The sequence below is a fragment of the Fundulus heteroclitus genome, chromosome 16 (assembly GCF_011125445.2).
Source record: "Fundulus heteroclitus isolate FHET01 chromosome 16, MU-UCD_Fhet_4.1, whole genome shotgun sequence".
In the NCBI taxonomy this organism is placed as follows: domain Eukaryota; kingdom Metazoa; phylum Chordata; class Actinopteri; order Cyprinodontiformes; family Fundulidae; genus Fundulus; species Fundulus heteroclitus.
In genome coordinates, this window is record NC_046376.1 from 14,455,723 (window position 1) to 14,470,684 (window position 14,962).

Here is a 14,962-nt window from a genome sequence, read left to right on the forward strand (position 1 = left end):
TGCAGTGACTGCACCAGGTTCACACGTAAGCTAATAAGCTCTAAAAAAATAAAAATAATAATGCTGAACATGTGAAACCTTAAAGATGCTTTAACAATTCAGCCATTTTCCAAGTCTTCTCACTCGTCTCTGTGGGGAAACTAAACACATGCTTTAAAAGTTGCACGCAGGGATCCTATAACACATTTGATCATTAGATCACATTTTAATGAGGTCCATTGTATGTCTCGCCAACAACACAGCGACAGCTCTGCGTGCGCTTATATGTGACACAACTGCAGTCTCCACTGTCTGCAGGGCTACACAAATATGAGAGTCTGGGTGCAACCCGCGGCAGCTAATTGTCGAGTATAAATACATTAAAGGTTTAAGTTACGAACACGGTCGCCACATAAATGTGAATACATTTTTTTGAAAACGGTCAGCTTCAATGTCACTTTAACTTCAGTGAGCGATTTACAGGGAGTCTCAGACGCAAATCCTCGAGGGCTGGTGTGCTGCAGCTTTTTAAGGCGTGCCTTGTGCTGCACACCTGAACCGGATAGCTAAGGCCAAAAGGCCGCCAAGCTCTGCTAATGAACTCATGTTTGATTCAAGTCTTTTAAAGCAGCGATGCATCTAAAAGTTGCCCGACGCCTGCCCTCGAGGACCAAAGCGTGAGCCCAGTGGGTTACACAGACACACCACTCAAAGGATAGTAAAAAGACAAAAAAAAAAGAGTAACATGTATATATCTTTGTATATGTTTTGTAAGCAGACTGTATAAAACTATCAGAAAAACGAGTATAGGACATATCAACACTGGAACTGGGTGACAATTCAAAAAAGAGTAAGAACACAGCAATGCCCCTGCTTAAAAAAAAAAAAAAATAGAATCACAGCAGGTTGTACAGCAGCACAGTTCCCCATTCTGTCCTTTGCAGCTATTGAACAGGGGAAGAACAGTCATGTCCTCTTAGGCAAGATGAAACCCTGACATGGGCCGTCTCTACTGTGTTCGCTCCGAATCAAGAATGGATCCTCTGTAGGAACAGCTTGTTTTTCAAGTCAGCTTTATATTTAAATAACGCAAGATGTTCATAGAGAGAAAGACATTTACTGCATTCAGTAACTTTTGTCTAGAGACGGGCGTCAGGAGTTTCTCTTGTAGAAGAGTGTGTCAAACGCAAAGTAAATAGCTAATGGCTGTAAAAAAATAAAATAAAACAAACACCGGCAGCAGCACTTCGTGTGACCCAGCGGTAGGAATGATTTTCTATCTTTTTTTTTTTTTTCTGGACGGAGTTTATCAACCTAAGTGACAAGAGAGCCAGCGGAGGCTTTGTCATCTTTAATCTGTAATATACAGGAATATAGATGATTTTTTTTAAAGGACTGCTTTCATTATCACTATATCCAATATGGATTACCCACCAAACATAGCAAGTGCAGCAGGGTTTACCCTCCTTGCTTACTTTAGACTACCACTAAATAATCCCACATTTAGGAGCCAGTACATACAAAAATTAGCTTCTGTTAAATTGTTGTGTCATGTAATTTACTTTATACTGCATTTTTACAGTTATAAGTGCTATGTAAGGAAGTACATCCTCTAATTACAAACAAATTTAGCTTAATAGGCTTCCTAAACACATTTAAATCTAATATTTCAGTCATTAGTTGAGCTACAAAGAGGTTTAAAAACCTGTTCGTTGTAAAAAAAAGAATAGAAACCTACAACTTTGAGTTAAGAGCCTGAGGAATAGCCAGACACTTGCCAAACAGACTTCACAATGTCTTTAACAACACCTTTTAACCCCCGTTTATATGAAACCAAGACAACTTTCGGATGAAATTTCATAACAGAAGCTTAATGTAGCTGATGGAGACATCCTCTACATTTCCCGCTGCTTTCTTAAAACGCATTACTCAGTGTTTTCCAAACATGCAACCCCAAGACACGTTTGTCGGTTTTCACTTTTACCACTTCTTAAACGGCTTCTTTTATGGCTTAGCGTAAGCTAAACAAGATAAAAGAAGAAAAAAAAAAAACGGTGAAAACTCGGGTTTCATCTTTTCTCTTAGATCACTGAAAGCTGGAGAAACGTCTGCTTGACCTTAAAGGTGGTACATTTAAAACCTTATTGTACTGAACTGCATGTTAGGTAGAGATTACCAAAATAGATCTTTAAGGCAACAGGTTTAAATGCTTAGCTTACAGTTTCTATGTAGATTTACACAATTTACAAACAGCTACACTGCCAAAAAAAAAGTCAAATTGTTTCTGTTTTCTGTCCTGCAGCATCCGGTCTGAGATGCGTTGCGACGTTAAGGCATGTAAGACGGACTGGTAATAAATGTCCACCATCAGTCACAGAGGTCCGAAACCCTGCCGGTGCTGGGCGTCGGGGTCGGGGTGGGGGTTGGGGGGGTGAACAGTGTGCAGACAGTGTAGGTTGTGTGAGAGACAGGCGAACGGAGACAGAACTGTGAATGCAGCATAACGTGGCAGAGCTTGGCACCCGATCCTTCAGTCCAGCAAACCACTGGGCCTCCTCTCGGCACAGGACGACTGGCTTCAGAACCACCGAGGGTCGGGCAGAGAGAAGGGAGAGAGCGGTCCCGTCAGCACTAGGAGGGAGCCGAGAAAGGGGTCTGGCTGGGGTTGCTGTGGTTGGCGGACTTGACGATGGTGATAACGCTGGTGGTGGCCACCTTGCCGGGCGAGATGGGCCCCCGGGTTACAGTCCTGGCAAAGCACTGCAGGGCCTCGTACTTGGCTCGCAAGGCGTCCAGCTCCAACCTCATGCTGGCATTCTCCCGCGCCAGCTTGTCCACCTCCTGCTGCAGCTCTGTCTTTTGCCTCTCCAGCTCCTCTTTCTGGGTGACGCGCTTGATGCGACAGCTGGCGGCGTAGCCCCGGTTCTTCAGGGTCCGCCGCCGCTGCTTCAGCCGCACGACGTCTTCCTTCGTCAGGCCGCGCAGGTGCTGGTTCAGCTCCCGCACGGACATGGCCACCAGCTCGTCGTCGCTGAGCGCCGGGGCATTCTCGCCCGTCTCCTTCTTGACCTGCGGGGGGGGCGTGGGCAGCGAGTGAAGACCAGCTCCACAGGCAAACACTACCATTCCATAATTCAATTTGCGAGGCTTACCTTTAAAGCTTTACTTGTCTTGAAATGAGTCGTCATTCCCTGCATGCAGAAAACTGACCACAACCTCACAGAAGTTGCACTGAAAATGAAAGAAAAACAAAAAACAAATGATTTAATCTCATCTAAGTTGAGAGCAACACATCAATGGCTAACAACACATTCGAGACAGGTGTAGAGCTGTAGCCTTTCCTGTTACCTTAAATGTCACTTTGTTCATTTATTTGGAGCGAGAATCAGGTTTTTCTGTCTACTTCTCACTCTACCAAGACAAATTTCACTCCAAATTAGGGAAATTGTCAATGAACGATGATTCTTGGGTTATTTAACCCCCAGCTTTTGATGGTCTTTCTGCTAACTGAGCAACACTATTTCAAAATATTTGGATATCAATTAAAAAAAAGCTTACAAAGGTATAGTAGCTCTATAATCTTTTAGTGTTTATACACAGTTCATACGTGTCATCTTGTGCATTTCCCGGACACATTAGTCTTTAGAAAACATACAATATGTTGCCAAAAGTATTTGCTTGTCTGCCTTTCATACGTGTATTTTTGCAGCTTTTACAGTGTCTGCTCTTCTGGGAAAGCTTTCCACAAGGTTTAGAGGTGTGTTTATGGGAATTTATGACCATTCTTCCTCTCTCCCAGTCTCCATTCTATTTTATCTCAAATGTGTCATTTTTGCATTGAGGTCAGGATTTTGCACAGGTTAGTCAACTTTTGGGACCTTTCTTAGTGAACTGGTATGCAACCACGTTCCTACAACATACATCTTGGCATTTTGAAGTATTAAGGATTCATTTTTCAAGAACAAAGGGGGCTGGGTGGTCCCGCTACAGAAAAACAGCCTCACAGTATTTTGATCCCCTTTGGATCAAACTTTACATTCAACCCGGTGCAGTTAGGGTAATGTTCGCCAGGAAACTATCTGAAGCCAGACTTGTCCACGGACAGAAAGGCACGATTCATTTATCATCTGTTTTACAATTTTATGTGTTTTACACCGTTGTACTCTTTGCATTGCATCTGCTGACATAAGGCTCACACTGCAAAAACGGAACTAAAAATAAGTAATATTTTCTTAAAATGAGTGTGTCTGTCCTTGATTTGAGCAGGTTAATAAGATAATCTGTCAAGGGAATAAGACTTTTGCACTTAAAATAGGAACAACTCATCTCCATCATCGTATTTCAAGTGCAGGATGTCTAATTATCTTATTTTAGGGGTCAAAATACTCATTCCATTGGCAGAAAATATTATTTACCTGCTCAAATCTAGGACAAAAACACAAATTTTAAGGACATTTTACTTATTTTTAGATCCGTTTTTGCAGTGCAGACACGGCTGCTATGTCAGCGAGACCTATTCCATGAAGTTCTCGATGGACTATCCCTGTGCTAATCTGAAAACCACATTAAATTTGGAGGTCTGTAGCTATCTACAGAACAGAAAGTATTTCCGTAACCATTCTAACATGTTACACCTGCTTTGAATAACATTAGAACAAGCCACAATCTTCTAATAACATCCATCACACTGGTTGAAAACACTTGTGTGTGCATGGAGAATTTTGTCTGCTTATATACGTTTTATCTCATGATCCTCTTCTTAATCTCAGCATATAATAATTCTATGAATATCAGTCACTCTGAATATCAGCGCGTGAAATAACCCCCATTATGCCTCTAGTTAACATTTCAACAGTCCGGGCTTGTTAACATATCACCATCCAGCAGGTGGCAGCAAGACACTACATCAAAACCCCATCACCTCTTTGCAGTGCTTGTTCTCCCAGTCATGAGGGAGATGGAGCAAATTTGTTCATTAGAAGAAGCAGAAATAAAACAGCGAAACACCCCCAACCATGTTTTTTTTTTTTTTTTTGTGGTTGTTTTTTGTTCACTGAATGGTTTGAAGATTTAAACTTTTTGTGTGTCACTCAGGGACGTTTTTTTTTTGTCTTCTATCTTTTAAAGGGGCCCTTGGCACTCATCATACAGAGGAACAGGTTTCTCAGGCTGCTCTTATGACCAAAGAACAAGAAGGGGGGGGGGGGGGGGGGGGGCACACACATCCCCCATGGCTGCGTTTCAGAACCTGCAGACCAGCCTGACTAGGAGTTCGCTGCTCCATGCTCCACAGCTACCATGGTGACGCCCTGTGAATGGGCGTGGGAGAGTGAATCACGTGGTCACCACAAGGGTAAACAACTCTCATTCATAACCGCAACATGGCCCACGGACGGCGCTAAAAAGACGCACAAACATGTTTGAGTCATGTTTGAAGCGTGACGTCCCCCTCCTAAGCTTTGTTTCTACGATCTTTCTCTTCATTTGGCCAGTTGATTTGTATCCAGTAGTTTGCAGAGTGTTTTATCCTTCAACTTGATGTCTCTGGGGCCACTGTCAGGCCGCAACGCTCCGCTTTTCCGCCCCACATCATAGCACCGCCGGCGTAGCATTTTCATTAATGCTGAACTTTACAGAGCGGTACAGCTGTGGAAAATTCCTGGAGGCAGAATGTCACATGGAAATAGTTTCCTTTACAGTCAGTGGTGTATTTTTGTTGCGAGACAATGTAGTCTATCGATTTAAGGCCATCTCTCCCCGGCTGGATCTTCTTACACTGGGCTTTCCTGAACTGCTCCATGCCCTTATTTAACTCTGCTGGATATATTTAGCCCACACTGCTGACATAAAAATTCTGCCAACTAAACAAATCTAGGAGAGTAGGCCATAAGCGATACCCTCAGTGAGAGGACGAACATCCTCTATAATGCTGTGAGTTACATTTTTCACTGGGGAATTAAAACAACACTCTGAGTGTTCGGGTTCCGATAGTGAAACTTATCCTGTTTTCACAATTTAAGCCATAAATAGGTCTTTGCTAATTTTGGGAGTTTGTAGAATGCGGTTAAGAACTGCAAAGAAGTGAAACTAGAGGGGAAAAAAAACAACTGCGCTACTCAAGAACTTCCCTATTAATAGCTAAATGGAAAATAGACAGATGCAAAATAGACCAAAGGTGCTAAACTAGAGGTGTGTAAATGTTTATTTATAGATTCTGGGACCATCTGGTGTACTGCATTGTTTGCACCGCTAACTATTGCATTATTGAGATTTCAGAAGCTTTAAATATTGATGGACTAAAATAAAGCATTTCTCGACAGCAAGTTGGCTGTCACAAGCTAATTTTGAGCTGTATTGCATCACAGGGGGTCCCTTGTTATATTTGTTGTGGAAGTCTTGGAAATGTGGCGTGGGGCCTCCCCCTCTTCATCAAGGGGGCCTCCGGTCAGAATCAAGAGGCCAAGTTGTTGCCCTGAAATTCTTCAGGCGTGTGCTTATGCTCTCGCAGCTTGCGCCGAGACGCAGTTTTCATAATCACGTTTTCCTCGGAGGGAAGCCGGCAGTTAAATCACACAGCCAAAGCCACTCGCATAGACGAGACACACAAACAAAACCCCGGCTTCTCAACACAGTCAAGAAAGCGACTCGGACCGGGTTTTCCATAAGGGAGTCTGAATAGGTTCCTCAAAGCAAAGCCGCAGATGGCGGGTAGAAAAAGACTCAACCGCATTCCTGAGCGAGCGCGCATGTGCAGACCCTCACATGCATACAGACAAACCTTCTCAAGAGAGAGAAAACATGCGTTCTGAAAAATGTTCTGTGATGCAGTCAGGCGTGGGGATGGGAGACACATCATCCCCACTTTTAAAGCAATGGTTGCAAAAATTAAAAAAATGTATGGAATTCAGCGGTGTCTCACATGCACTGCTTGCCCCCAAAAAAATGCTCAGCAGCCTATGCACATGTGTGCAAGTGAGTTGCTCACCATCACCCTTTGAGGATGTAAACCTTAACAATGCAGACCACTTCTAACTCTACTCTCCTAGTTTCTTTATGTGTCATCATTGAAAATGCACATCTAATAACTAATAGCTAAATTTAACTTTTACTCAGCAGCACAAGGGAGAGTTGTGCACACTAGATCTGTTTACGCCTTTAAATACATAGCTGAGGCTAGTTATATACATGCACTGTCTGACAACAAATCAGCCTAAACATTTCCCTTTTTTGAATGACCAAAATTATTTCTGTTTTCTAAAAGCCAGCATAAAGAGTGAGATTGTTTTACGTAATCATTTTTTATGTTCATACTTTCTTATAACTATTGCAACACATGAACGTGGCATCTTCAAACATTTGGAAATTGTACCAAAGGATGAAGGTCCATAATTCTCCGTCTGATATCTTTAGATGGGTCAATGAACACACAAAGAAGACGTGCATTTGAGGTGTTGCCTTAGAATACATCCACATACGTGCCTGTATGTTAAATAAATTAGCTAAAGATGCTTACAAATCCCTAATTTCGTCATCTTGGCTTTCCCAAATTAATTCCAGGTATAATAACAAATCCTAAAAGTACATCAACTTCCATATTTGAATAGAATAATTGAAACTAATATTCATTATTCTGACATTTTTTTAAACAGAGATGCAATGGCAGTCCAATTGACCTAAAACAGCAAGAATACAATAGTGGTATAGTCATAATGTGATTTATAGTGACATCACGAATGCATCTCATGTAACGTATAAATATACAAAAAATATGCAACAAACCAAACCGAAAAAAAAAGAAAAAGTAAAATAACAAAGATTGATAAGATATAGACATCACAGACAGAGTAATAATAGTAGCGGAGTGGAATCTAGCAGTGGTGGCGAGAGATGATTGATTGAACATGCAGATGTTGGTCAGAAAAAGTTCACGGTAGGAGTTAATACTGTACATATTTGTCCCTAAAAACAACAGTCAGCAGGATTTTTTTTAACTTCTCACAGTTGAGCGCTGATGGACCATGGATAAAAACTTTTTTTTATTCATTTGGGAGGTACGGACTTTCATCAACTTACAAAGCTTGCCCTGACGGATCAGTCTGCAGAGACGCGGAGCTGATTGGTAAGAGTCTTGTGTTGATGTTTGTGGCTTTTCTGATACATCTGGAATCAGCAATATCCCCCAGGTTGAAGGGTGAGCGTCTGGTGATCTTTTGTGATGTATTTATGACCCTCTGTATGGCCATTTTATCTGCTGCTCTGCTGCCAGCATACCACACTGAGAGGCAGTAAGTTATAAGACTCTCATCAGTGGCACAGCTTTTGGTTCAGTGTGTTTTCACTGAGAACTCACACAAAGTGTAGACTGTTGCCGGGCCTTCGCTGTCATTGCCCGTATGTTCCTAGACCATGAGAGGTCATTAGAGATGACAAGTCCCAGGAATCAGAAGGAGGATGCCGTGTCTAGCCATTGCCAATTTATGTGGATAGGGACATAGTCCTCTTTAGTGTTTCAGACGTCGACAATGACCAGCTTGGTTTCCGTTGGATTAAGAAGAAGGTTAATGGCTGAGTACCACTCTGTCAGCAGCTGCACTTCGTCTCTGTAGCTAGCCTCATCACCGTCTGTGTGATAAGGCCCACCAGCGTGGTGTCTGCAAACCTGATGATGGGGATGGATGGACAGGAGTAAAATCGCTTGTGTTCAAGGTGAAGAGAAGAGGACTCAACACGCCACCTTGAGGGAAGCCAATGCTAAGACACAGGGAGGAGGATTGGTGGGAGCCCAACCTCACTCTTCTGTGATTAGGAGGTCTTTTATCAAAGCACGGAGGTGCAGACCCAGCAGTTTCAATGGTGAGAATGCCTGGAGTGTTGTTATTGAAGGTGGAGCTGAAGTCTATGAGCAGAAGCCTGCTGTAGTTTTCTGGATGTCCCAGATGTCTTAGTGAAGTGTGGAGAGGAAAGCCTGGTTCATGCTTCCTGCATCAATGATGTCTGCGCAGCCGTATTACATCATTTTGGCTACCACACCCTCCGTGAGGCCAAAAGTTTCCACTCTGCGCCTAAGACAATTCCTAACTACGCGGACAGTCCTGCATGACAAAAAAGGCCGATAAGCAAGCGCTCCTTTTGGTGGAGGATGATAAATTTAGACATCTTTATGGTTTGGCCTATGAAAATCACCGTGATCAAGAAATTGTTAACAATTCCTGGACAGAAACCGCCGTCACTCTTGGACTCCTAACACAATGGATCAAATATTTAATCTTTTTGTTTTTTGTTTTAATGCTGTTGTTCTGATGAATAGGTTCGTCTATAACATATGACAATGGTTTCTTACACTAGAATGTTTAAACACTGCCACACTTTTTTCACTATATAATATCAAAAATAGTATAAATGGCTTAAAGGTCGACTCATACCTGCATTTAACTTTTAACTATCTATGAACCTGATATTGCAAAAATAATATCAAGCCATTATTTATTAAAGGCAAACTTTAGTTACATAAGGTTTTACAATTTTTAAGGAGTTTATTAATATTATTTATCAAACTACTGACCGCAGGTACAGATCAAACAGCAGGGGGTGCTGTTGTCACATTTTGAATTGTTTAGAAGGCCTGTATTTCTGGACAAAAAAGGGCAAGGCTACTCTTGTAATCAACATCGAAGACTACATCTAGTCCTAAATCACAATATCTATATAATATTACCCATCCTTACTTGTTTTCGTCAGTGAAAATACTTACATTTAAATTTAAATTTAAATGCAAATTAAGTTGTTACTATTTAGCTCAGTTTACTATTGCTCTCTGTGTTTAGAGTGATACAGGGCAAGCTTTATGTGGCTTATTATCAGTTATACTCATCTATTCGTCTCTTTTTAGATGTCCTTCTGAAATATCTAAGACTTGCATCTTCAAAACACTTGCACAGACCTCAACCTTAGACCCTAGCCACAACTAGCCCCGTCCCCTCTGCCTCTGGTGATACTCTAACAAGCAGAAGGTGAGGTAAAAGCTGCACCATTAGATCTGCTGACTGTCTGTCTGTTCTAAGAGACAAAGAACAGAGTTTGTTCCTAGAGGACAGGATCAAATCCAACTTGTTTGTCTGGTGGAATAAAGTTAAGTTGAATTGAAATTGAATTGTGCCGCTTGTTTATCAATACTTTTTTTTAGGTTTTGGTATTTGTTTGCATCTAACATGGAGCTGATTGCATCCATGTACGCTGTAGAACAACGCCTTGGGCACCAAATTGGCTAGAGCTGGCTGTGGTAATACTGACGGCATCCTCTGTGGAGCAGGTTGACTAATATCTGATCTGAGTTGATGAGAAATCAGCTTCTTGGAGCATTTCATCATCAGTGATGTGACGACTAATGGGCCTGTAGTGAGCTAGACTGCTGCTTCCGGGTCTTTTGGGATTACGAGAGCTTAGGCGAGGCAAAGATTGAAAATCCTGGTGAAAATCTAAACACGACCTCGAGACTTTACTGGGTGTTTCATCAGACCCCGTAACCTCCGTTGGGTTCACCAGCCTAAATTCATGCCTCACCCATGAATTCACTGACGTCTCGTAGTAGTGTGGAGGAGGTAAAGATGTTCCGCAGGTTCAGGTTTCAGAACTGAGAAACATCTAGTCTGATGTAATGTCAGTGAAAATTAAAGGTCATCTAAATAAAAATAACCGGTTTAATTTATATATGCAGTTCAATAGAAAGAAGAGACCCTTAAAATGACTTTTGACACATACAAAAAAACAACAAACCGGCACTTCATGTTACAAATTAATAAAAGTATAACAGGACAGATTAGAACATACCAGAACATACCAACTTGATTTAGTTTTTGAGGCAAAGAGATCAGTAAACTGTTCCCCATGTTTAGTGACACCTACCATTGACAAATCTTTGTTATGTCATGATACCATGGGGCCCAGTTGCCTCCTAAAATAAACAGCTTATCAAACGGTTATGAGCTCATACTTTGGAGCCAAAAAAGAGCTGACTAGTCTTTGTTCTTTTTTGAAGTCTAAAGTAAACAGAAGACAGATTTGTCTACACTCCTCCAAGAAAGCTTTTCCCACACAATAAGAATCCTAGATTTTTTTATTTTTTTTACTCCAGACTGACGTGCGCTCTTTCTCTGTTGCAGCACATTTGGTGGGATGTTATGCAAAGGAAAAGGAGAGCATAACTGCATGGTGAGTCATGCTGTTTACGGGTAAAAGCGACGACGAGCAGCAGGGAATCACACCCTCCCGATCTGACGTTTCCTGGAAAATCCCGTTGTTTCGCAGGGAGGAAGGAAAAGTACAGAGAACCCTGGAAATGGTTGCTACGATCAGCCGGAACCTTTGTGCGGAAAAGGGAGGAGGACCCACGGAAAAGATATTCTCCCAGACATTGGGATACAAAGAAATGTTAGGAATGTGGGGTGGAAACACGCACTTCTATTCACTTTTTTTTCTACACTGAGATTAAAAAAGTGAGCAACAACAGAAATATTATCAGGCAAGTTAGCAACATTTATTTCAGTAAATATTTGAGCGCTTTAACAGCAGCTTTAAAAAAAAAATCATCCACGTTCAATGTTTTTGAATAATTTGTTTTAATTATTTTCATAAAAATAACAAGCTGCTGTCAGCCCCATTTAATTTCATGAAGAATTCCTAAAAATAGATGACACCCAGAGCCGGCCCAAGGCAGAAGCGGCATTTGCAGCTGCTGAAGCTCCCCAGCTAGCTTGGGGGGGCGGGGTTAAATGTATTAATATGTATTAAGAGGTATTAATATTTTCACAAACTGATATGAAATCTGGTTGCAGGGTTTTTTTGTATGGTGGAAGTCCATTTTTCTTTTAGCCCAGCCCTGATTAAGTCAGACCTTAAAGAAAATCTAATCTGTTAAAGAAAATAAAAGATAGTTGTGACCTGTTGGTCAGATATTGACTTCTAATGACCTTTCAGCAGAGTCCAGTTTAAAAAATCTCTGCAATCCTTTTAAAGAATTAGTTTCGGATCATTAGTTACCTTCAAAGCAAGCCCTGAATGCAAAACCAATTGAGCATGCTCGGTAATAATGAGACATGGAAAGGTTTGATAAAATCTTGGGCCTGAGTTTGAGGATCACTGCTATGAGCTCGACACTCTACGTTGTTTGAAACTCTTATTTGGAAGTTCAGCTCTGAAAAGTGCTTGGGCTGTTGCTCATCGGGTCGGCTAGCAACATAAGCATAAGCATTGATGAAGCTCGCAAAATTTTTCAATCGATTGCGAGGCAACTTTTTTTGCTGCGCTGTAGACAAATGTAACTGAGAGTATCAGAAAAGATAGGAACGATTGTATGCTAAATGTGGCTCAGCTGATCTGGAAATTCATAATTTTATTCTAATTGCAAATGTATTTCTAAGAGTTAGTCATTTGTGAAAGCAAAAAAAATAAAATGAAATAAAAGCGAGTCACAGATTTACAAAAATCTCTTCTTGTTCTCATGAACTCATTAGCATGTATCGTGTTATGAGGTGAGTTAATTGGTACACCTCTAAACATTAAGTGGTGTTGAGGTTGAAGTGAGCCCCAAAGTAAAATAGTGCCTTGAACTTCCTGTGACCGGCTCTGTTGAAACATTCCACAGCCAAAAGTTGAAAGCAGCTTTTTAGGGCTGAATAACTAAAAGTACAAGCAGAAAAAGAAGTCCTATTTTCAATTGCAGGTGCCAGAGTGAGGTTTCGGGAAGTAAAACAGCAATTACGTCTTATTTTGTCTGTTTAAACATCATTTGCCACATCCAGTCATGTTTAAAATACAAGCTGTTTGAAGATAACTATTAACAAGACTTCTTTTTTTCCCCCCAGCAAAACACGTCACATTGAACGCATTCCCTGTGAGTCAGCAACCACAAATATTTCACTTTCACAATATTTAACCACAACGTGTTTTGCAATCAACACAGATTTCATCCATCACCGGACTCAAGGAAAATGTTAAACCCTGAGAATAAACTACATAAGTTGCCTGTTTAGGTGTGTGGGGAGGGGGGGGGGGGGATTTCTTACAGAGTACTTTGGCGGCACAATGAGTCAGCTCTTGTAAGTACTCCCTCCAAAAAAAACCCGCATCATCACTTTGGTGACTGAAGCACATGTTAAACTTATGACAGAGGAGAACACATGCCTCCCCCTCCACAGACGGGCGCCCACCTGAAACTTAAGTAAATGGCAACACCCTCGTGGCTTGGGATCCGTGGCACCTCGCAGTGGAACAAGTCACTCAGAGACAAATACTTTCCATTTATTATTATCACTGGACCACACGTCCAAAATGTTATGCAAAAGATAATGCAAAAGCAATGAGAATCATGTGGCATTAGGTCATTACCCCTTACAGCACATGACTCCCTTATCCTGGCCCAAGAAATGAAGATTTATGTGGACCAGAAATCGTACAGAAACAAGTGATAAGATAAAGGCATTCCCCCCCCAATCTGGCTGATTTAGTGTTTGTGGAAATATGTGCTCCTCCTGCTGTAGACTAGTCAGCCCCGGTGGTCTGCCCTTTGTCCCACATGTCTACAACGCAGACCACGTGTTTATTCCGATGTCAAAAAACGTAGGGTGGGCATTTTGCATCATAATAGTCTATATCTGGGGGCTGAATGTCAGAATTAGCCTGGAGGGATGTGACAATGTTTGAGCGTGGAAATAGTTTCAACAGAGATTCTTGGATTGTTTCACTTCCATTCTGCTTAAATAGCTCAACAAACGGTTTTTCTTTTTATGATGGCTGTTTATGGTTTTTTTTTTTTTTTTTTTTTTTGTCATTGTAGAGCTTTAAGATTTGTTTTTTATCCAGTGCTGGGTAATGATGTAAACACAAAGCTCTTGTATTTTTTTAAGCGTTCAGCGTTGATGCAATGCTGTTATACTATAGTAGGCTATTTATTATAGCTTTTTGACACGTATTATAAATTATTATTTTATTAGAGAAAAAAAGAAAAAGAAAAAAAAAATATATATATATATATATATATATATATATATATATATATATATATATATATATATATATATATATATATATATAAACGTAAGGGTTACAGCTTAAAATATGCTTTATGGAGGGAATTTAGCCTAATGTGAGTGATGATCAAAATATGGAAAACCACTTGCGATTATACGTAGATTATTTTGTCGTCTTCGATTTAAATGCAATCACTTCTCGTGCACTCAATATTTTTTTTTTCTTCATTCTCCAGCACCAACACGTGTCCCCCTCGGCTCAAACAATCCGCAAAGTCAACGCAAACCTCCAGAACCAACACCAGTAGGCTTCCCTCACGGGCCAGTGAACCCGGGACCAGCCCGCCTGCGCTTGTACATCAGCGTGAGAAACTTGAGCAATTTTCTAAGAGATGTCAAAACATATTCTCGCGAAAAGGGGAAAAAAAGAGAGGAGAAAAAAAACAACAACCTTACCTCTGTGGACGCTGATAAAGGCAGACGGGAATGCGCAAAGGTGGCGGAGTAAAGTTTCCTATCCAAGCGGCGAGCTGAGTTGATACAGTCGGCGAGACGCGGCGGGCGCGCAGTGGCGTATCCTCGTACTGAATTAACTACAAAACAACAACAATGTACCAACATTCCACGCTCTGCTTCCGCAAGCGCTTACGTCACCGATTCCTCGTGACCGCCCCCTCCATTCATGAAAATAACTTTCTGCTGACGTCAGTCTGGATAGGGGGGCTCGAGGGGGGGGGAGAGGCCAGAAATAGAAGACAGATACTGCTGGCAACCGCTTTTGCTTACTTTACAAAACAAATCAAAGTCGGTTCGCCAAGAGAAACTTCACGTTTCGAAAGTAGCTCACTTGCTTTACTTGTTGCTCTGTGCGCGCGCCGAGCCGCCCCTCCATGTGAGTGGACCCTTTCATGGCCAGGTTTGCACTACAAGGTATTGAAAAATGTGCTTTAACGGAGGGG

General features: G+C 41.5%; 1 protein-coding gene across 1 annotated transcript; it reads right to left on the reverse strand.

Annotated features, from left to right (window-relative positions):
- Positions 1–1,750: 1,750 nt before the first annotated feature.
- mafk (v-maf avian musculoaponeurotic fibrosarcoma oncogene homolog K) lies at positions 1,751–14,624 on the reverse strand. The gene is given in 4 exon segments (XM_036147859.1): positions 1,751–3,048; positions 3,132–3,210; positions 14,460–14,509; positions 14,511–14,624. Coding segments are annotated over 4 exon segments (681 nt in total). The 3' UTR covers positions 1,751–2,610.
- Positions 14,625–14,962: the final 338 nt, after the last annotated feature.